At 43.4% G+C, this 21719-nt stretch overlaps 1 protein-coding gene across 1 annotated transcript in view; it reads left to right on the top strand.

The window, feature by feature from the left end:
- Positions 1–708: 708 nt before the first annotated feature.
- LOC126416474 (ATP-binding cassette sub-family G member 1) overlaps positions 709–21719 on the top strand; it is a 449674-nt gene continuing 428663 nt past the window's right edge. Inside the window, exon 1 of the mRNA XM_050084208.1 lies at positions 709–930. Within this exon, the coding sequence (XP_049940165.1) occupies positions 825–930 (106 nt within the window). The 5' untranslated portion in view covers positions 709–824. The remainder of the gene's footprint in view (positions 931–21719) is intronic.

Genomic DNA, 21719 nt, shown 5'->3' with positions numbered 1-21719 from the left:
TCGTACTTGTAAAGGCACATGTTCTAGCAGCACAGGTAGAGTATCCCGTATGAAATCATGATAACGTGCTCCATAGAGCGTAGGTGGACGAAATTAAAATGAGCTCTAACATGGAAATTAAGCGTAAGCGTTTCCGGACACATGTCCACATAACATCTTTTCTATATTTGTGTGTGAGGAATGTTTCCTGAAAGTTTGGCCGTACCTTTTTGTAACACCCTACATATATATATATATATATATATATATATATATATATATATATATATATATACATATTGAGTGATATCTTATATAGACACCTTTTATTAACCTCACTCGTTCCACATCATTACGATGTGTCGTATTCATGATCTGTGGAACAAATACTAATCTAATCTAATAATCGGATAATGGAAGCAATATCGGTATGCTTGTAATCGATTGCCGTAAAAAGTAGAACTAATCGATTAACTGCAGTTATTCGCCCAACCCTGTTCCTCGACTGCTACGGAGCCAGCTGTGCCGCGGTCCGCCGGCTTTGGCGAGCGCGGCTGCCTACCTGCTCCAGCCGGCACTGTGCGCTCTGCGCCTGCTCCTGCGCCCGGCCGCCCGCTCTACGTAGCGTCTGTGGCGCCTCGGCGGCGGGCGCGACCTTGGACACGGCGCGGCGCGTGGGGGAGGCCCGCCAGCGGCGCGCCGCCGCAGCCACCGCCAGTGCTCCATCGCCCAGCGAGCCGGACGGCAGCTGACACTCCGCGCCGCCCGCCCGCACAGTGCCGTGTCGTGCCGCGCTGCGTCTTGCTTCCGCGACCCTCGCGCCGACCCGACACTCCGCGACCACCATGAAGACGCACCGCGCCGTCCTGGTCCACTTGCCGCGCAACAAATCCATCGACATAGGCTTCTCCGACATCACCTACAGCGTACGCATCGGCGTCACCGGCAAAGGTACGCGCGCTCTGCGGGGGATCGATTCTTCACCTCTGGAGAAAGGGGGCGAATCTCTCGTGCCACGAGCTCGTAAACTTCGACAGTCGACCGTACTCCTCACCAAATCGATCGTAAATTTTGTGGACTACCTCTTTTAACTAGCAACTTTCAGGAGTGGCCTATCTAAGATGTCCAATGGCAGTGTTACTAATTCGTAGGCGGAGGTTGCGTGTTCGAATCCCAAGTATCGTTGCTCCTCATCTACACTACAGTGATCGAATTAAATAATACGTGTGTCTAGGTATCATGGTATTTCCATGACAATAGACATTGTCAGATCGTGGCTTCTTGAAAACACAGGTTAATTTCTACAAAAATATAACTACAAAATTTTTTTTACAGTCAAGAGTATTTCCATGACAATAGACATTGTCAGATCGTGGCTTCTTGAAAACACAGGTTAATTTCTACAAAAATATAACTACAAAATTTTTTTTACAGTCAAGAGTATTTCCATGGTATTTCCATGACAATAGACATTGTCAGATCGTGGCTTCTTGAAAACACAGGTTAATTTCTACAAAAATATAACTACAAAAATTTTTTTACAGAAAATCGGTCAAATACCTAGTGAACTGTTTTTTCTACAACTAAGAAACAAAACAGATTGGAGAAACATTTGACGCACGATAATACGTAAACAAATGAGGTGCCGATTGAGAATTTAAACTTCAGTATTAAACCTAGAATTTTGAAGAATACTAGAGGATATGTATTTCTCTGGTGTGTTAGGTAGACCGTGCGCTCTGTTGTTCTGTGGCCTTAGATACTATTGCCACACAAAGCTAAGAAATGGCATATGTTTCTCCAACCTGTTTTACCTCGTACTTTTAAGCAAATAATTTCACAAAACACCTGACAGTTTTCTTTCTTCAGAATTGTTTTTATTTTCAGGTTTTGTTCAGATGTCATGAAACATATTCAAATATCGACCGGTATTCTTTTATTATTAAGAGCATGTAGATCAAGAGGAAACAGAGAAGTTTCAGTTCGCTCTATGATTTGGTATTTATTTTGTTTTTTCCGCGTGAAATAACTCGTCTGCCCAAATAAGCCCACTAAAGCAATTTAATTTTTTTTTTATACAATACTCACCTTAAACTGTTAGTTTCGATCTCAAATCGCTAATTAGGTTTTTCTTGATTTCTCTGGATATTTCCAACCAATTAAACTATTTATTTTTTTGCTAAATTGACCTCAGGCTGGTCGATAAATATACTCTGTTTACTTATATTTATTCATTTCTCACTCTTGGTTTGCCTATGAAAATTCGGACAATAATTCATTGCGTAATTTCTTCGGAATCTTGTTTTCTCTCCGCTAAAACATTTCACAAAAATACGAATAACCTATGCACTTATGTATCAGTGAATGAACGTATAATCTGACTTCTAAAATCACTAATAAACTGGCCACGTGGCTGATGGAGATGAACTACGGCTGCAGCGTGAATACATTTGCTTCATTTGAACCAATGATTTACCGGTGCAGGCAATGGTCCGTAAAAAATTCTAATAAAAGTCCGTGTCGTCAGCACTGAAGCACATCCAGCCATCTACTCACAGATTTAAGGGCAATGAGAAAGAAAACCGGGGTCAGTATATCCTGTTTCTCAACACCGAGACGATCGATGCAACAGACGATAGCAAACGAGGTGGCATTGTAATTAAGACACTGCGCCTACATGACTGTTTGCTGTGTACAAGCACATGTTGAAAGTCTTCACAGCACAATGTCTTGTTAAATGAAGGTTACAAGTCGAAATAGGTGCAACGCTGAAAACCGTCCTTATAGTCTTTTAAATTTGAGCTACTGCTCCGAAACGCATTGGACATAAAAAGGAAAAAAAAAAAAAAGACATTGCAGCTGGAGACGGTATATTACTACCAAAACTGTCCCTAACTTATTAATATTTGGTTTTCCTATACGGCATGTAAGACAAATACATTTGTGGATGGATGGTCTCGCTATGCTAAACAAAATTTTCTCCGCTGAATGTTGTTCAAACAAATTCACAAACTTCTCACTTTTCACTGTCATGAGACAGCTGATATCACCTCCCTTTTCGAATTTCAAGTGTTCTTACGCTGAATGCGTCCGCTAACAATGATGAGGTCAGTGCTGATAAATTTTATCTTTGTTTTCTTGCGATTCACTATCAAACTTCCTTAGTGAAAGGCAGATAAGGTATCCTCGTAGGCTATTCCTAACGTGCCAAAAAATATCGCACATTTCGCAGATGGCAGACTTATCGCCTTTTGCAGTTTCGACATGTGTGCACCGCCTAGGAATTGTCATCTTATGAGACTGGCCCTTTAAAGAGTTTACGTGCTATGTTTGGCTTCACGCCTCTTACGAAATACTTTCCGCGTAGGTTGAGACGGTCAAAACAAGCCTCCAGAGACAGATAAAGAGGAAAATAAATCCTGGTTGTAATTGTAGCATATGATCAGAACGACTCGTTCGAACGCCAGTTTCTGCATACGTCCATGTAAGCCAGCACATACCACCAGTGACGACGATCGCGGAACACGTGTCAGTACTGTTGTTTATTTACCTTCCCTAATGACCTTACGGGAGCTGCACCGTGCAGCCAACGATATTTGTTCTCTATTGTGAAGCCGTCAGTCACATGGAGGGGACACTTCTTTCTCTTATTCATTTTGTCATACTAATATTCCTTACTTGAGCTGAGCTGTATATGTGTTACGCTTTGCTCATAGTACTTGCGAGGGACGTTGTCGCTTACACCAAATTTCCAAACTCTAAATCAGCCTCAGTGAAAGTCTAGAAACAATAGTTGTTCACCTGTTACTCCTAGGGGACAGTAATAATGGGAATAGAAAATCTTTTGAGTCATCAGAATAGTACTTGTGACAAAGACACAAATTCAGCATAAAAAAATCACATTATTGAGGAAATTTTTATCATGGCGTATTAGTGCTTCATTTCGATTTTGAAATGCGTTACTTTCGTGCAAATCTGTCAAATAAATGGCAGTGACCAAGCTGTTTGCTTAGGAATGTGTTCTTGCGATCTTGATGTCCACTACGCGGTAAGAGACAGTGAGAGAATCTGACACTGCAAATTTGTGCGTCCAGTTGGTGGTAGATGCCTTTAAAAGAGGAGCTATACGAAGCGACATGCGTCTAAATTTGTCCCTTCAGCTGGTCGAAAAATTTTTCCATCCTGTTTTTCTTGAGACTCCACTGTAGCTCCGTCTCTTTTGCCTTCCGATACTCAGAAGCGAGTGTGTGCTACACTGTTCGCCCAGTGCCTCTGAACTGACTGATTGTAATGAAACTTGGCGCAGTGTAACGATACACTTGAAAATCGGAAAACGTGCAGGTGTTAATATGCCATGACGGTCAGTTCCCTGGTACAGCGAACATAGTAAATACAAAGACAATGGTGCTGAAGACTGTCTAATTTCTAAACTACACTACTGACCATTAAAATTGCTACACCAAGAAGAAATGCAGATGATGAACATTGGACAAATATAGTATACTAAAACTGACATGTGATCACATTTTCACGCAATTTGGGTGCGTAGATCCTGAGAAATCAGTACCCAGAACAACCACCTCTGGCCGTAATAACGGCATCGATACGCCTGGGCATTGAGTCACACAGAGCTTGGATGGCATGTACAGGTACAGCTGCCCATGCAGCTTCAACACGATACCACAGTTCTTCAAGAATAGTGACTGGCGTATTGTGACGAGCCAGTTGCTCGGCCACCATTGACCAGACATTTTCAATTGGTGAGAGATCTGGAGAATGTTCTGGCAGCAGTCGAACATTTTCTGTATCCAGAAAGGCCCGTACAGGACCTGCAACATGCGGTCGTGCATTATCCTGCTGAAATGTAGTGTTTCGCAGGGATCGAATATAAGGGCAGAGCCACGGGTCGTAACACATCTGAAATGTGACGTCCACTGTTCAAAGTGCCGTCATTGCGAACAAGAGGTGACAGAGACGAGTAGAGAATGGCACCCCATACCATCACGCCGGGTGATACGCCAGTATGGCGATGACGAATACACGCTTCGAAAGTGCGTTCACCGCGATGTCGCCAAACACGGATGCGACCATCATGATGCTGTAAACAGAACCTGGATTCACCCGGAAAAATGACGTCTTGCCATTCGTGCACGCAGGTTTGTCGTTGAGTACACCATCGCAGGCGCTCAGCCACGGTCTCCGAGCTGATAGTGCATGCTGCTGCAAACGTCGTCGAACTGTTCGTGCAGATGTTGTTGCCTTGCAAACGTCCCTATCTGTTGACTCAGGGATCGCGGCGTGGCTGCACGATCCGTTACAGCCCTGCGGATAAGATGCCTGTCATCTCGACTGCTAGTGATACAAGGCCGTTGGTATCCAGCACGGCGTTCCGTATTACCCTCCTGGACCCACCGATTCCATATTCTGCTAACAGTCATTGTATCTCGACCAACGCGAGCAGCAGTGTCGCGATACAATGAACCGCAATCGCTATAGGCTACAATCCGACCTTTATCAAAGTCGGAAACGTGATGGTACGCATTTCTCCTCCTTACACGAGGCATCACAACAACGTTTCACCAGGCAACGCCAGTCAACTGCTGTTTGTTTACGAGAAATCGGTTGGAAACGTTCCTCATGTGAGCACGTTGTAGGTATCGCCACCGGCGCCAACTTTGTGTGAATGCTCGGAAAAGCTAATCATTTGCATATCACAGCACCTTCTTCCTGTCGGTTACATTTCGCGTCTGTAGCACGTCATCTTCATGGTGTAGCAATTTTAATGGCCAGTAAATTATGTCATATATCCATAAAAAATAAATATGGAAAGACGGAAATGTTGAAAATAATGATGCTGTAACAGAAAACGACTATACAAATAAATTCATTGCTAGACAACAGCTTTTCGTATACCGTACCTGACGTATGTGGCTCTGAGCACTATGCAACTCAACTTCTGAGGTCATCAGTCGCCTAAAACTTAGAACTAATTAAACCTAACTAACCTAAGGACATCACACACATCAATGCCCGAGGCAGGATTCGAACCTGCGACCGTAGCGGTCACGCGGTTCCAGACTGAAGCGCCTTTAACCGCACGGCCACACCGGCCGGCTCCTGACGTATGTAATTACTCCAGGTTGCGTCATCAGGGCTATCACGTCATACAAAAAACATTTGTCTTGTTTTCACATCAAAGGCTAGGTGCTTCTCATAAGCTGCTCACCGAGCGAGGTGGCGCAGTGGTTAGCACACTGGACTCGCATTCGGGAGGACGACGGTTCAAACCCGTGTCCGGCCATCCCGATTAAGGTTTTCCTCGATTTCTCTGAGTCGCTTCAGGCAAATGCCGGGATGGTTCGTTTGCAAGGACACAGCCGACTTCCTTCCACATCCTACCGAATCCGATGGGGCCGATGACCTCGCTGTTTGGTCCCCTATCCCAAAGTAACCAACCTACCAACCTACCAATAAACTGCTCGCTGTGAGAGTCCGCGACCGAAAATTTTTAGCGCTGTTACCAGCCATTGGTCGTGAAAGTCATGGCGGTGGGGGGAATGTTACGACTCCGTGTTTCATCCTTTGCTTTTCTTTTATTTGTATTGTAATACACAACGACAGTGTCATACCCGCATCTCGTGGTGTATTGGTTAGCGTCCTTGGCTATAGATCACAGGGTCCGTGGTTCTGTGCCCGAGCGGGTCAGAGATTTTTTTCGGTCGGGATGGGATAATCGTGTTGTCCTAATCATTTCACGACGTTTTCATCGACAAGTAAGTTGCGCAAGTGGTGCTACAAAGATTTTTTTCTGCGCCGCCGAACAACGGCTAAAGAGGATCTGCTGGCGGATAATGCCCTACCATCATTTCATTTCATTTTTATGAGAATGTAACGATTAACTTAACTCTCCTTCTTACGGGATTAGTTTGCGAGCTGTAAGAACATTCAGCAAGTCGTGAGTACCGGAGAATGCCGTATTTACACGTAACTAGTTACGTGTCATTTGTGGTTATCACACTTTAGGTGTAGAATATAGCCATGCAAGAACTTATTTACGTGTGCCCTCAGCCAAATAGGTCATAGTGGCATTGCTATAAAAGTTATTATGTTGGTATTACAAGGGTACCTGAGAAAATTCCATTTACATTATAAAAGCGGATGTATGTATATGTCTGTATGCACGTATCACATATTATCCTAAACCACTTGACCAATTTCAGATTTGGTACACATATCCCTTACTGTGAGGTAACAATCGCTGAGGAGGTAAGAGCCACCTCCCTATCATAGTTAATGTTATATGACGTCATAAACAATTATATGTATGAAAAACTGCTGCATAATGCATGACGGTTAAATTTATTACTTCTCTGCTACTAACTCTATTCCCAATCAATTTCGCAGACAGTATCCATATACGACGCTAAAGGCACCTACAACATATCATGGTACCAAACATAGTTCAGGAGGTATTATGTCATAAATACTGAGGTGCTTGAAAAAACTGCTGCGTTGTGAATGACGTTTAAATTTATAACTTCTTTGCTACAGACTCTATTCACAACACATTCTGCAAACGGTATCCACATATGCCATTGAATCTACCTACAAAATTATGTCATTGTATAAAATATATATATCAGGAAATATGACGACGTAAACACTGAAATGCGTGAAAAACCGCCGCATCAAGTATAAAGTTTAAATTTATTACTTATTTGATACTAACTGTATTCAAAACATATTTCGCGGACATTATCCACATTTGCCGCTGAATGTACCTACACAAGTATATCTTTGTATGACACAGTTCAAGGGATATGGCATCATATACATATTAGAGATACATTAAAAAATACCGATCATGCACAAGTTTTAATACGTTCTTTATTACTAAGACAGTCCTACAGTCGAGTCAACCAAATGAAATCCCTGACAGCTGGCAGCGTTTTTGACAGCTTGAAACTACGAAGTGCAAACGGGCTGTAGACGAAAACAACAGCCTTCTAGCCGGCTGCTGGGGCGAGCGGCTCTAGGCGCTTCAGTCTGGAACCGCGCGACCGCTACGTCGCAGTTTCGAATCCTGCCTCGGGCATGGATGTGTATGATGTCCTTAGCTTAGTTAGGTTTAAGTAGTTCTAAGTTTAGGGGACTGATGACCTCACATGTTAAGTCCCATAGTGCTCAAAGCCATTTGAAACATTTGAATAGCCTTCCATAGAGCTATGAAGAGGCGTTTCCGTAGAGATGTTTACGAAATCTTACTGTAAAGACGCGAAGCAGTTGCGCCCAATTTTCAAGAACTGTCCGGGATCATCTCAAAATTGTGGTAAGGTGTTATGGGACCAAATTGCTGAGGTCATCGGTCCCTAAGCTTACGCACTACTTAATGTAACTTAAACTAACTTGCGCTAAGGACAACTCACACCCACGGCCGAGGGAAGTCTCGAACCTCCGACGGGGGGAGCCGCGCGGACCGTGACAAGACGCCTGAGACCGCGCGGCTGCCTCACGCGGCGATCATCTCACACCGAGTCTGCTACAAACTTTCAAATGTGTTTTCACCAATTCATGGAAATGATTTTTTTTTCGATATTGCAGTACAAGCAGATTTCATTTCCTGTTTTTGTTCCTAACAGAAAATTTTCAAAATGAATACCCAGACAATGCCGGGTTTGTCATGCAGTAGTGAATAAAAGAGAAAATGATGTCTAAAATCGTTCTACAAGATAACGAATTTCCTCAGAGAGTTGTCTGCACTTTTAAACGAGCTCATCTTTCACTAATATCTGACCCGTATTTTTTCCCACTTTTCTGTTTGTTTGCATTTGTAGCAGCAGACTTTCTTTAATACTTTTACCTCCTTCTCAAATCTTTAGGCTACGTCAACGAAGAGAGTTGCTATTCAGAGTATTAAAAAAAGTGAAGAATACTTTCAGAGGTGGTAGTACTCATAGAAAAAGAAAAATAAGTCCAACAAATATGGTTCCGGAGATGCATACTTTGTGCGATAAACACGTGTTTACAGAAGGTGTTCAACGTGGCGTCCATTCATGACAGTACACCCCTTTGCCCTCTGCCGTAAGGAATTACGCACCTTTTGAAGTACACCCGGTCGTTGATGTATCTGCTGGCTCGCATTGAAGATGCGACCCTGTAGTGTCCGCACATCGCTGATTGTCCTGGCATGTACCAATTCCTTAAATTGTCCCGTAACCAAAATTCTAGGGGATTGACATCTGGACAACGAGTAGGCCAAGGTGTGCCCTCTCTCCCCCCTCTCCCCCCCCCCCCCCCATTCCCCACTAAGCCGACCAATCCAGCGGTACTGAAATGTCTGCGTCAGATGTTCGCGCACATTGTGACGAAAGTGTGTTGGTGCGCCATCATGCATGAACTACATTTGTATTCGTTGCGGCAATGGCCCAGCCTCCAGCAAGGTAGGCAACAGCTTAATGAGAAAGTCCAGATAATGCGTAGCATTAGCACGTATGGCCCCATTAGTCTGTCACGAAGTACGCCTGCCCATACGTTGATTGAGAATCGGTGTCGATGCACGATTTCCTGAATTGCTTGGGAGTTTACACCTCCCTATGCAAGCTGGTTATGGAAATTCACAACACCTCTTGTGAACCTGTCTCATCGGTAAATAAAATCTTGAATGTGAACAGTGGATCAGCGGCACATTTCTGCAACAGCCGTTGACAAAACCGCCGTCTGGCATGACGATACTGTGACCTTGGGGCCTGCACGCGCTGTAGATGGTATGGATGCAACAATTGTTCATGAAGTACCCTCCCAGATAAGAGAGTAAGGTACGCCCTCTGCTGCTGCTGCTGCTTTCGTACACTGCCACCAAGAGTCTCTTCCATCGAACGTAGCAGACGCTCCTCCATGTCAGGCGTACTGACTGTGCTGTGCCTCCCACTATCTCTCTTCCCATGTGCTAGGGTACCTGTGTCCCTCAGGGGCTGGAAAAGCCTGTCCAACAGCTTATCAGAGGACACTCTGCGCTGTGGATATTTTTCAGCGTAGAGGGCACGGGCTCGGGGGCTACGTCTATTTGATGAATCATAGCAGACTATCATATCCGCCATGTCACTTGTCGACTAGGAATCGAGACGTAGCAGCACGATCCGTTACAGCCCTGCGGATAAGATGCCTGCTAGTGATACGAGGCCGTTGAGATCCAGCACGGTGTTCCGTATTACCCTACTGAACCCACCGATTTCATATTGTGCTAACAGTCATTGGATCTCGACCAACGCGAGCAGCAATGTCGCGATACGATAAACCGAAATCGCAATAGGCTACAATCCGACTGTTAGCAAAGTCGGAAACGTGATGGTACGCATTTCTCCTCCTTACACGAGGCATCACAACAACGTTTCACGAGGCAATGCCGGTCAACTGCTGTTTGTGTATGAGAAATCGGTTGGAAACTTTCCTCGTTTCAGCACGTTGTAGGTGTCGCCACCGGCTCAAACCTTGTGTGATTGCTCTGAAAAGCTAATCATTTGCATATCACAGCATCTTCTTCCTTTCGGTTAAATTTCGCGTCTGTACCACGTCATCTCCGTGGTGTAGCAATTTTAATGGCCAGTAGTGTACATCATAATACCCTGCCGACACGTTTGACGCAGCGCAAATGCGACGACTGCGCTAAAATCCGAAACCATGCATTGCAGAACCCTTCCTATAAACACGTTTTTATCTCGGAAAGTATTCGTTTCCGGATCCATCTTTATTGGCCTTATTTTTCTAGTATAAACCCATTCATTGTAGTACGAACGTTTACTGTTTCTGTTTTCCAAAAGCACAATAACCCTGGGTTCGGTGTGGGGCAGCGGTGAGGTGGGTGGACTGCTGTGGCCTGTTGTAGGGTTGTGAACCACTGAGGGCTACGGCGGGGATGAAGCCTCTCCGTCGGTTCTAGGTTCCCAGTTTAATACAATACAACTGAAAGAATTAAACGAATAGAAATAACATTTTTATTCAAAGACAATAATTACACTGAAGTTCCCGCGATTTTTGTTGGTCCCTTGGATATTACAGAAAGCGGAACATGGCTCAAATGGCTCTGAGCACTATGGGACTTAACATCTGTGGTCATCAGTCCCCTAGAACTCAGAACTACTTAAACCTAACCAACCTAAGGACATCACACACATCCATGCCCGAGGCAGGATTCGAACCTACGACCGTAGTAGTCGCGCAGTTCCGGACTGAGCGCCTAGAACCGCGAGACCACCGCGGCCGGCAAAAGCGGAATATGGTTCTGTGATCACCACACTCGACAGTGCATTCTCTTCAACGTGCTCTCATTTGGCCACAGCGTTGGTAAGGAGATCTTGTGTCAGGACGTCCCATTCCTACGCATGTGCGTTTGGGAACTGCTGGATAGTCATTGGCAGGTGGATGTCGTGCAGTAGTCTTCCCTAGGGCATCCCAGGCGTGTTCTTTGGGATTTAAGTCGGGGCAACGTGCAGGCCAGACTAATCCTCTCGTTCCAAGAGCTTCGATGCGGTCGCGTAGTGTCACAAAGGCCAACAAGTCAGAGCAGGACTCGCGCTCTCCGTACAAATTTAATTATGTGTATAGGTATTTCATCTATGGGTTACGGTGAGAGACTGCGAGCATCTAGGTATGTGATATAGATCGTCGTATCTTTTCATGAGGCAACGGCCTTGCCGCAGTGGATACAACGGTTCTCGTGAGATCACCGAAGTTAAGTGCTGTTGGGCGTGGCCGGCACTTGGATGGGTGACCATTCAGCCGCCATGCGCTGTTGCCATTTTTCGGGGTGCACTCAACCTCGTGATGCCAATTGAGGAGCTTCTCGACCTAATAGTAGCGGCTTCGGTCAATAATACCATCATAACGACCGGGAGAGCGGTGTGCTGACCCCATGCCCCTCCTACCCGCATCCTCTTCTTGAGGATTACACGGCGGTCGGATGGTCCTGGTGGCTTCTCGTGGCCTGAAGACGGAGTGTTTTTTCATTCCATTGTCTTAGAAACTTAGATTTTTAAATAAAAATATGGCATTTCAGTATTTCATCACTTTTATTTTTATTTTCAGTAACCGGTTTTAGGCTAGCTGCCCATCTTCAGATCATATATTGCAGTTACAGAGTAACCTGTTAGTCAATACAATACTGATGGGTGATTCTGTAACTGCAATATATGATCTGAAGATAGGCAGCTAGCCTGAAACCAGTTACTGAAAATAAAAAAGTAGCGATCAAAGACTGAAATGCCATATTTTTATTCAAAGAAGAATCGCGGCTATCCCAGTAAGACAATCATGTCTAGTTTTGTTAAATTTTTTACATCGCCAAGAGACTGTAGTCCTCAATAGTTGACGTAAATTTCAAGTTGATGCCTCTAAGAGTTCCTGACAAAAAGCGATCTTAATACACAAAGAGGCAGAGTGAAGGATGGACAACAAAGCGATCATGTAAGGGCTTTGTTCTTACGAAATGAGATAGAGAACTTCAAACGGCAGGGCAAAATGCACCCCTGAAAAGATGCACATGGAGAAAGAGTATTGCGTCACAGTTATGATGACCGGTGACCATATTCAAAGATTCGGAGGTCAAGCCGTCCATGAAACACCATACCTCACAGCATCGGACGCTTGGACCACCAAAACGATCACTTTAGGCACTGTTCCTGAAATATCCTCGTCGCCACTGCAGAGTCTTGTTCAAATGGCTCTGAGTACTATGGGACTAACTTCTGAGGTCATCAGTCCCCTAGTACTTAGATCTACTTAAACCTAACTAACCTAAGGACATCACACACATCCATGCCCGAAGCAGGTTTCGAACCTGCGACGTAGCGGTCGCGCGGTTCCAGACTGTAGCGCCTAGAACCGCTCGGCCACCCCGGCCGGCCAGTCTTGTACCAAGGAAGCAAGGGAGATGATGTTGTTATGGGTGGCGGGTATTCTCTTTCAACAACACAAACGCACACGTAGTTTAATACGGTTCTTCACTTACATGAAGGTGCTACTTGAATAGAGTCCATGTGTTATGTTACAAGCTCATCAGTAACAGCCCTCTTGCAGACAGTACTGGTAATCTTGCTATTGTCATAAATCTGGTCGCTATGTACTGTCGTAACCTGCGATGTGAACTGAACCCGCTCTACGATTGAACTGATAGACGCCAAACTGGAATGTGAGTCTAGTGAGGCCCTTTGGTCAGCGGTGGTTGCCTAAATACATGCTGTGGAGAGGGCGTTGGCGGCGTGTTGCTTGTTGGCGTGTCTCTGGCCTCTCTCGTGATAGGCGTGCTTGATCCAGACCCAGTATCAATTTGGCGCTACATCTTTGCCGACCATTGTGCTGGCAACAGCTTATGCCAACACAGTTCCTGTGTGCATTGTGTGTTCCCACCTCTCGCCATATGGGAGTACTTCGAGAATCACTTCAGATTTAGTTTGCTCTCATCTGGTACGAGCATGCGACACCACTCCTCGCTCATCCAGTCCCTATGCTCCTGACACTATCGCAAACGGTACCATTGATGGGCAGGTGTTAACATAACACCATGTATTGTTGTCAGGCAAAGACAGCACACCCAAGCAATCACCATGCCGCTATTGAGTGTGAGACTGTGTGCCTTTCAGTCCTGTTAAGTGTATTTGCAATTGTTGTGATGTGGGTTCCTTCTTGCCTGTTGCACTGTAGCAGTCATCTGCTACCGTAATAGATCTTGATCAACAACAGTGTCAAAAATGGTTCAAATGGCTCTGAGCACTATGGGACTTAACATATGAGGTCATCAGTCCCCTAGAACTTAGAACTACTTAAACCTAACTAACCTAAGGACATCACACACATCCATGCCCGAGGCAGGATTCGAACCTGCGACCGTAGCGGTCGCACGGTTCCAAAGTGAAGCGTCTAGAACCGCTCGGCCACACCGGCCGGCCAGCAACAGTGTCTGTGGTTCGGAACACTCCCCATGTTCCTGAAATAAACCTGTGATCAGTACCAGACTCCTGGGCTACGTTCGTCACACTTAGTCCTTGGTCCAGTTTCACATGATTCTTCCCCATGCTTGTTCATGAACATGTTGTAGTCAGACCATGTTGCAATGCACTGTAACTACTCCCTGATCGACACACACATTGTCTTTTCCCATTCCTTCAGCTGCCTCGTGTTGTGGGACCACGCCCATTTGGAGGGATAGTCACGCTGACGTCAAATAATATGACGTCCAGCGTTCTGTGCATGACTGAGAGATCTGTGGTAAACATATTCCCACAGTTTCATTCATTTCCACAGAGTAGTTAATGCGTTGTTACTTTATGTAATTCGTCTTAGGTTTTGCACTGCCATGTATTTAAAAATGAGGTCACTTAGCTTCTTCCAACAAACATTAAACATAATTTCAGACCATTTCGAAACTTTTCGTGCTGACACTCCACACAAAATTATGAAAGGGAATAGTTTATCACTTACTACATTTTTCACTACCCATGAACTAGACCTTCAGCATCAGGAATGAAGTTTCAATTTATTACTTCTTTATTACTAGCTATATTCGCAACATATTTTTCAGAAAGTTTCTACATGTAGCACCGAGTAACATTATGTTATTGTACGACGCAAAGTTAAGATGATAAGGCGTCACAAAGATTGAGATAGGTGAAAAACTAGCTGTTCTTATAAACGTAGAAGTTCGATTGTTTATAGAATCTGGCGTGGTATTACCTAATCGGGTAGTTCATGTAGTGACCAAGCAGACTAAACCAAACATCACCATTTAAACAGAAGGCCACCGTGCCCTTGTATGACGTCACGAACAGAGCGCAAGCGTTGGCGAGGCGCTGCGCTGACAGAATCGAGGCGCCTTGTAGTCAGTCTTTCTCAAACGATTTTACAGAAGCTATTCTTTAAAAAAAGTATTCCTACTTTGATTGTGGCTTTATATGTCAGCTTCGTGGTGAAGTGCCCAACATTTCGGTAATCATCATACTCATTATGATAATTCACATGTAACTAACATACTGGAGGTAAGCTATGAATTTCCGTTTGATGTGTATTAGAATAAACATTGTGCAGCTGACGTATAAACTTACACACTGTGCTTTACATCGTACGAGGGGACTGAGGCCTTCTCTTTAGGCGATGGTGAAGTGACCTCTGAATTGTCCACCATATAATTTTACCGACATAACACTTTGCAGGTAATTGCTTGTGTTTACGTAAGATATGAAGTAGTACTGTTTTTTGATCTGTCAGTCAAATCAAAAACTCAGAATTTTTAACCACTTTTGAATTTCTCTACGGGACTGCAACAAATACTATCCTTTCCTTCTTGATATCGTTCATCCAGCGACACAAGCGTAATACCATATTAACAGCTTTTCGTGACAGCCATTTTCAGTAGACGACCACACCCAGGACTAGAGGCTACTGACGCAAGGACACACCAAGGACAAGGTAGCAAAGAGCCAGCCGTAATTAACACTATCAGAGGCAGGATTTTTCGAGGATACGGCAGCCAATTATTGACCGGGAGCTGTGTGTACGCAAAGCCTCGAGGCCATGAGACCACTCCTCCTCCACCTGTACACACACATGCGCGCGCACACACACACACACACACACACACACTTACAAGCTAGAAGCCCATTACGATGGGCAGCTCGAAGAATATTTTGCAGACTACCTCCATAGGACACTATCAGAACTGGAATAACGAAATCATTTCAGGAGTATTAAGCAGTTCTCAGACTCCCGCTACACCTTACCTCTTTGTCTGAACAGACATGTGCCTCTTCCAATAGACTACAAACAGTGCGGAGCTCATTCGGTCGTACTCCCTTTATCAAGGCTGCACTGTGACGTACAAGCTGTTAATCTTGTCTCTTTAGCTCAATATCTTTCCACACGTTACAAGTGAAGGTGGATTTTTTTTTTCATTCTAGTCGACAAGCGATGTGGCTCAGTGGTTAAGGAGATGAAATCTCATTCGGAAAGTGAATCACTCAAATACACGTAAGCTTCTTCATATGTAGCTTTTATATGGTTTCTTCTGTAAATTCTCGTGTTCGATGTATTAAAGTATTCACTAACGTTGCATCCCCTTCTGCAGGAGGCATCATCATAAATGGCGAAAACCAGGTTACATCACCGAAAATTAGTCCCACAAGTGGGTACTAAACATTAGTAAATACGATTAGTGTTTATTCATAAACCACGGCCTCTAAGCTCTGAAGTGTAAAGAGAAGTAAACATCATCCGTGAAAGGCTTCACTCGGTTATTTTAAGAGGTTTCCGTACTTGCTTCTAGTGGACGCCAAAATGATTTCTTTGTAAAGGACTCCGGCGATTCCGTTGCCCTTAATAGTTCAATCAGCGCACTATCTCCAATTACCTCTTCGTTCGTGGGTCGTTACGCATAATCTTCTGTCCAGCCTTAGTTCAACCACACCAGTACGCTTCAATGGTTCATAAAATAGTGACCTGTAGGTACTCATAAGCTTACTAACCTCTGACGAAGATATGACCCCTGTTATTGGGAATGATACTCTGCTGTTTTTTGTTTCCTTCCTTTCCACTTACCATTACATTATTCTCCGTATTTTATTTGTTTGTTAGAAAAACAATAGGCTTTCCTCCCCAATTAAAAAAGTACTTATCTTAGGAGGATCGAAGGAGGTTAGTATTACTCATCATAATTCATGGAAAAACTAATTTCCCCTAAATTTTGTTACATGACTAATCACTCATTGTATTACTCTAGAGGTATGCGTGACAAATGTTGGTTATAGTTATCTCCTTATGTCGTTAGGCAGTGTACTACACAGTTTGGTTTTCTGGCAGAAAATATTGTTTCAACGAGGTTTACGTGTAAGTTTGTTTGGCAAAAATAAGTTAGGTCTGGCTCTTGCACCACGATCATTGTTGGACCTGTTTCTGTAACATGTACACATTTTTTTCCTAACGAGTTCAAGGGATTAATAGATGTAATCAGACGCTGCATTTAAAATTCCCAAATTGTTTAACAAATTTTTACTTTCAGCCCTCGGCTCTATTTTTATAATTCCAAATCTGTGTTCGAATTCTCTTCATTTGATCTCTCAGAAAGGCTTCCATAGCCATTGTTTTATTGTAATTAAGAACATTACGAATCTTAGAGACACGTGCTGTTTCGCAGAGAATACGTCGGTATTCCATTGATGGCTTGACAGTGGCATGATGCGACGACATTCAATGAGCTGGCAAAACAATAGAAAGTCTCACTTCAAATGCACATTTAGTCCATGGTATCTTGTCGGATATATGAAATAGTCGTATTGCTAAATCTGTCTCACCGAGAACTGCTACGGTGCAGCCACAAACCAAAACATTTTCATTTGAAAAACTGAATCGATATCTTAATTCGAGCGCCAAACGAGGTTACAAAAAAACATTGGTCACTATTTTAGCTCCTACTGCATCAATCTGTGAAAACACATCACCAATATCTTGAATATGTTGAAAAATGTTATAAGTTAAAATAAGTAGAACATCATTTATATTGTTTGCATGTATGCTCCTGAGGACAGGTTTCAATCTATCTGATGATGCTATTCCATTAAAAGCGAAGTCGATATTACGAGAGCGTATTGAATTTTTTATATGAAAATTCTTAAATCTGTTTCAATACAACGAAGGTTATTAACATTTTACATCTTTGTTGTTCATGTCTACATATACCTGCAGCCCTGTGCCGCTAGAGGGCTCCGAGTTGTACCGTGTAACATGACGGCGTGTAACGTAACTACGTCGGTGCTCGAGAAACTGCATGCTGCTATAATTTAATTCCGAATTCGAAGCGTTCTTCCTCGCGTGGACGCCATCTCGTTCAACACGACAATTCCAGACCATACGTGAACACTGTCACATATGCTACAGTCCGACGCCTTGGATTCACTGTCACTGATCATTCTCCATGCAGTCCCGAATTGGCCCCTTTTCATCCGTTTCCAAAACTTACAGAACATCTTCGACGACTTCACTTTGATAGCGACGAAGCGTTGTAAGCAGAAGTGTGGCTGTGGCTCCGTCACCAAAGTAAAGCATTCTATAGTGACGCTATCAACAAACTGATATCTCGTTGAGAGAAATGTGTTCGTCACCAGGGTGACTGCGACGAAAAATAAAATGTAGACATGAAGAATGAAGAGTAGAATTTTAATAAAGTTTGTTTTATTTAAAAAATTTTAAGAGTTTTCACAGCAAAAATTCGGAGGCATTACTCTTCCGCACGCCCTCCTATTTTTTCTGGTAACTAACAAGTCCTTGCACTTAAAATCATACAACATAAGAAAAGTACTCTTCTTCGAAAAGACCTTTTTCCTTTTTTTCTAAGAAAATTTTTATAATCACACAATGAAAAAGATCAGTCGCCCAAGATGGAGGCTAGAAAGGTTCAATAAAAAAGTGAAACGTTTCAATAACCTCCTTAATGTTATTATCCCTTCAATATCACTACTGTACCAATAAATAGCGTTCTCTCTATATTCCGTCTGTCTTTGTGACTTAGTAAAACGATGTAAAAGGGTAGCTTAGCAATATGTCGTTCTAGTCTCTGTTAGTTACACTACTGTCAACTTCACGGTACTAGTTCGTGTATTTATTATTTATATCACGTCACATGAATACTACGTGAAGCAAAGCTTCAGTGCCCTAACGTAATCTGTGCAAGTAAGCCTTGAAAATTCTGTTGCCGCCGATACTTCACTACTATAGCCTCTAAATTATCTTATGCACGTTAGTACCGATATCTAAATTGAATTGAAAATCCTTAAAGAGGAGTGCAATCATTATCACAGTAATTATGAAGCAGACTTTGAAAATGCTGTAAGGTTGCTCAAAAATAAATTCACAATAAACCTAGCGATTATTTTTGAGCAACCTTACAGCATTTTTAAAGTCCATTTCATAATTGCATTAGTACTTCCACATTAAAATGTTTGTAATAATCATTTCATTAAAGTATAAATTGAAATGTATATTGTTTTTACATTTCCACATCTTTAAGGATAATCTCTCTTAGGACCTGAGGTCCTACCTAAGGAAAGAACATTAGCGTATGAGTTCTTTTGTTCGTAATGCTTTATTGAGATTTTGTTTTTCTGACGTCTTCCACATTCTCGAGGATCTCTCCATCATGGGTCTATGGAACAAACAGTTTATCTAATCTCATCTAATCTGTGCTGACTGACACCGTCGGCCTAAGATTATTTCTCCGAATTACTATCTGATCTGATAGCTCGCAGAATAACATATTTTCCTCATCCCTCTCTTACCAAATAGCAAAGTCATATGTGTTACAATGATGTGGTCTCATACTACGAGGAGCATAGGGGACGATGCGAGAGACCCGCACCGCCGTACTAGGCAAGGTCCTAGCCAAGGTGGTTTGCCATTGCCTTCCTCCGACTGTAATGAGGATGAATGATGATGATGAAGACGACGCTACAACACCTAGTCATCTCGAGGCAGGAAAAATCCCTGACCTCGCCGGGAATCGAACTCGGGACCCCGTCCGCCGGAAGCGAGAGCGCTACCGCAAGACCACACGAACTGCGGACATGTGTTACGAAACTATCCTCAGTATCACATACACTTCTGCAGCAGAAACAGAAAAATAGCTTGGTAAGCGAGTGCTGAGAGCTGATTTAGAAAGACGTCATATTCAGTACACATAAGCAGTGTTCTATGCCAAAATGTTAAAAAAATGCGGCGATAAAATTACGTTCCGTAATCCAGTGGCTAAGCCTTTGCAGTTGTGAAGTTAATCTTCGTCTCCTCTTCGACAACAGTACACGGAACGGCTCTACCGCTTGATGACAACAGAAAAGGCAGCGAGTGGATCGATAGCGGCTTTCGACAGGACGTGCACCTGCTAATTCACTTCAAGCAATGCCTGGCAGATGACGAATATACTTTGTCTGCAACAACTGCGTTGGCTGCTCTGCCGATCACACGTGACCACTACTTCCGCGACAAATAAATACAAGAAGAACAAAATAATAGTTCAAAGCGTATATCTGACATAAGTGAATCATCATCATCATCACTGGCCCAACAGCTATCTGTGGGCCTTGGCTCTCTGTAGAAGATTATTCCATTGTTCACTGTTTAGTGCCGAAACCCTCCAGTTTTGTATCATAAATTTCTTTACGTACTCTCTGACAGCTTCCTCCCTCATTAACTTCGGTCCTCCTACTCTTGTGGTTCCTTCAGGCTCTATACTTAAACCGAGCGAGGTGGCGCAGTGGTTAGACACTGGACTCGCATTCGGGAGGACGACGGTTCAATCCCGCGTCCGGCCATCCTGATTTAGGTTTTCCGTGATTTCCCTAAAATCGCTCCAGGCAAATGCCGGGATGGTTCCTTTGAAAGGGCACGGCCGACTTCCTTCCCCGTCCTTCCCTAATCCGTTGAGACCGATGACCTCGCTGTCTGGTCTCCTTCCCCAAAACAACCCAACCCAACCCTCTATACTGAATATCTTCTTAATCATTAATGTTAATGTAGCTCACAATGCCTGGTTCAGTATGCAGATTATGTAATTCATAGTTGAATCTCCACCTCCACAAACCATTTTCTTCCACTGGCCCAAGACTTTGTCTCAAGATCTTTTTTTCCAATACGTCTAGTTCCTTTTCATCAAATTTTGCTGGTGTCCATGTTTCAGCACCACATGTTAACATCGGTGTTACTAAAACTTTATACATCATAAGTTTAGTTTTCCTGAACGGAAACTTAGATTTCAGATATATTCTGAGGCCACGGGAGCACTTGTTGGAGGACAGTATTCGTTTTAGGATTTCAGAGCTGACATTGTTCTTTCACTTTATTTATAATCCAAGGTAAGTGAAACTACGCACATCAAACTTATATGAAGTAATTTCTATGGATGGAGCTCATTTGGATAATATTTTCTTGTTACAGGCGTATAATTCATTTATCTGTAGGTTCATCTTTCTAGCAGCGCTTTCAAGGTATGTAAAGGCCTCTTTATTTGCTGTTGGCGTTCTTGAAATCGTATCAATATCATCTGCATATCCCAGCACCTGAACTAATTTATACAAGATAGTCGCTCCTCTACTGATGTCCGCATCTCTTATAACCTTTTCCAAGGCTATATTAAACAGAAGGCTGGATAATGCTTCTGCATGTCTTACTCCAATTTTGTGGCCACTGCACTTGATAACGTATTCTGTATTTAATTTGACTTCGGGTTTTTTCCATAGCAGCTCCCATAAAGCAATCAACTTATCAGGAACGACTAACTCTTCTATTGCGGTATACAGCTCCCTTCTGTCACTACTGTCGTAGGCTGATCTGAAGTTTATAAAGACGCGACGTGTATCAGTCCCAAATTCTTTTCATTTTTATAGATTTGCCGTATTGTGAAGACCTGATCAACAGTAGATTTTCCCTGACGAAATCCACATTCATAGTCACCAACAGGATTTTCAACATAGGGTGTAAGACTATTATAAAACTGTTGGAGAATATTTTATAAGTTGTAGTAATAGGTAAATTCCTCTGTAGTTAGAGCACACCAAAGTACCACCTTTCTTGTGTGTTAGGCATACGATACCTATGCCGCGCAGGGTAGCCACACGGTCAGAGGCGTCTTGTCACGGTTCGCGCGGCTCCCCCCCCCCCCCCCCCCCCCCCGTCGGAGGTTCGAGTCCTCCCTCTGGCATGAGTGTGTATGT

Source organism: Schistocerca serialis, chromosome 8, assembly GCF_023864345.2.
Source record: "Schistocerca serialis cubense isolate TAMUIC-IGC-003099 chromosome 8, iqSchSeri2.2, whole genome shotgun sequence".
Taxonomy (NCBI): domain Eukaryota; kingdom Metazoa; phylum Arthropoda; class Insecta; order Orthoptera; family Acrididae; genus Schistocerca; species Schistocerca serialis.
The sequence above is the reverse complement of the archived record's forward strand: the minus strand, read 5'-3'. Positions and strand labels throughout refer to the sequence as shown.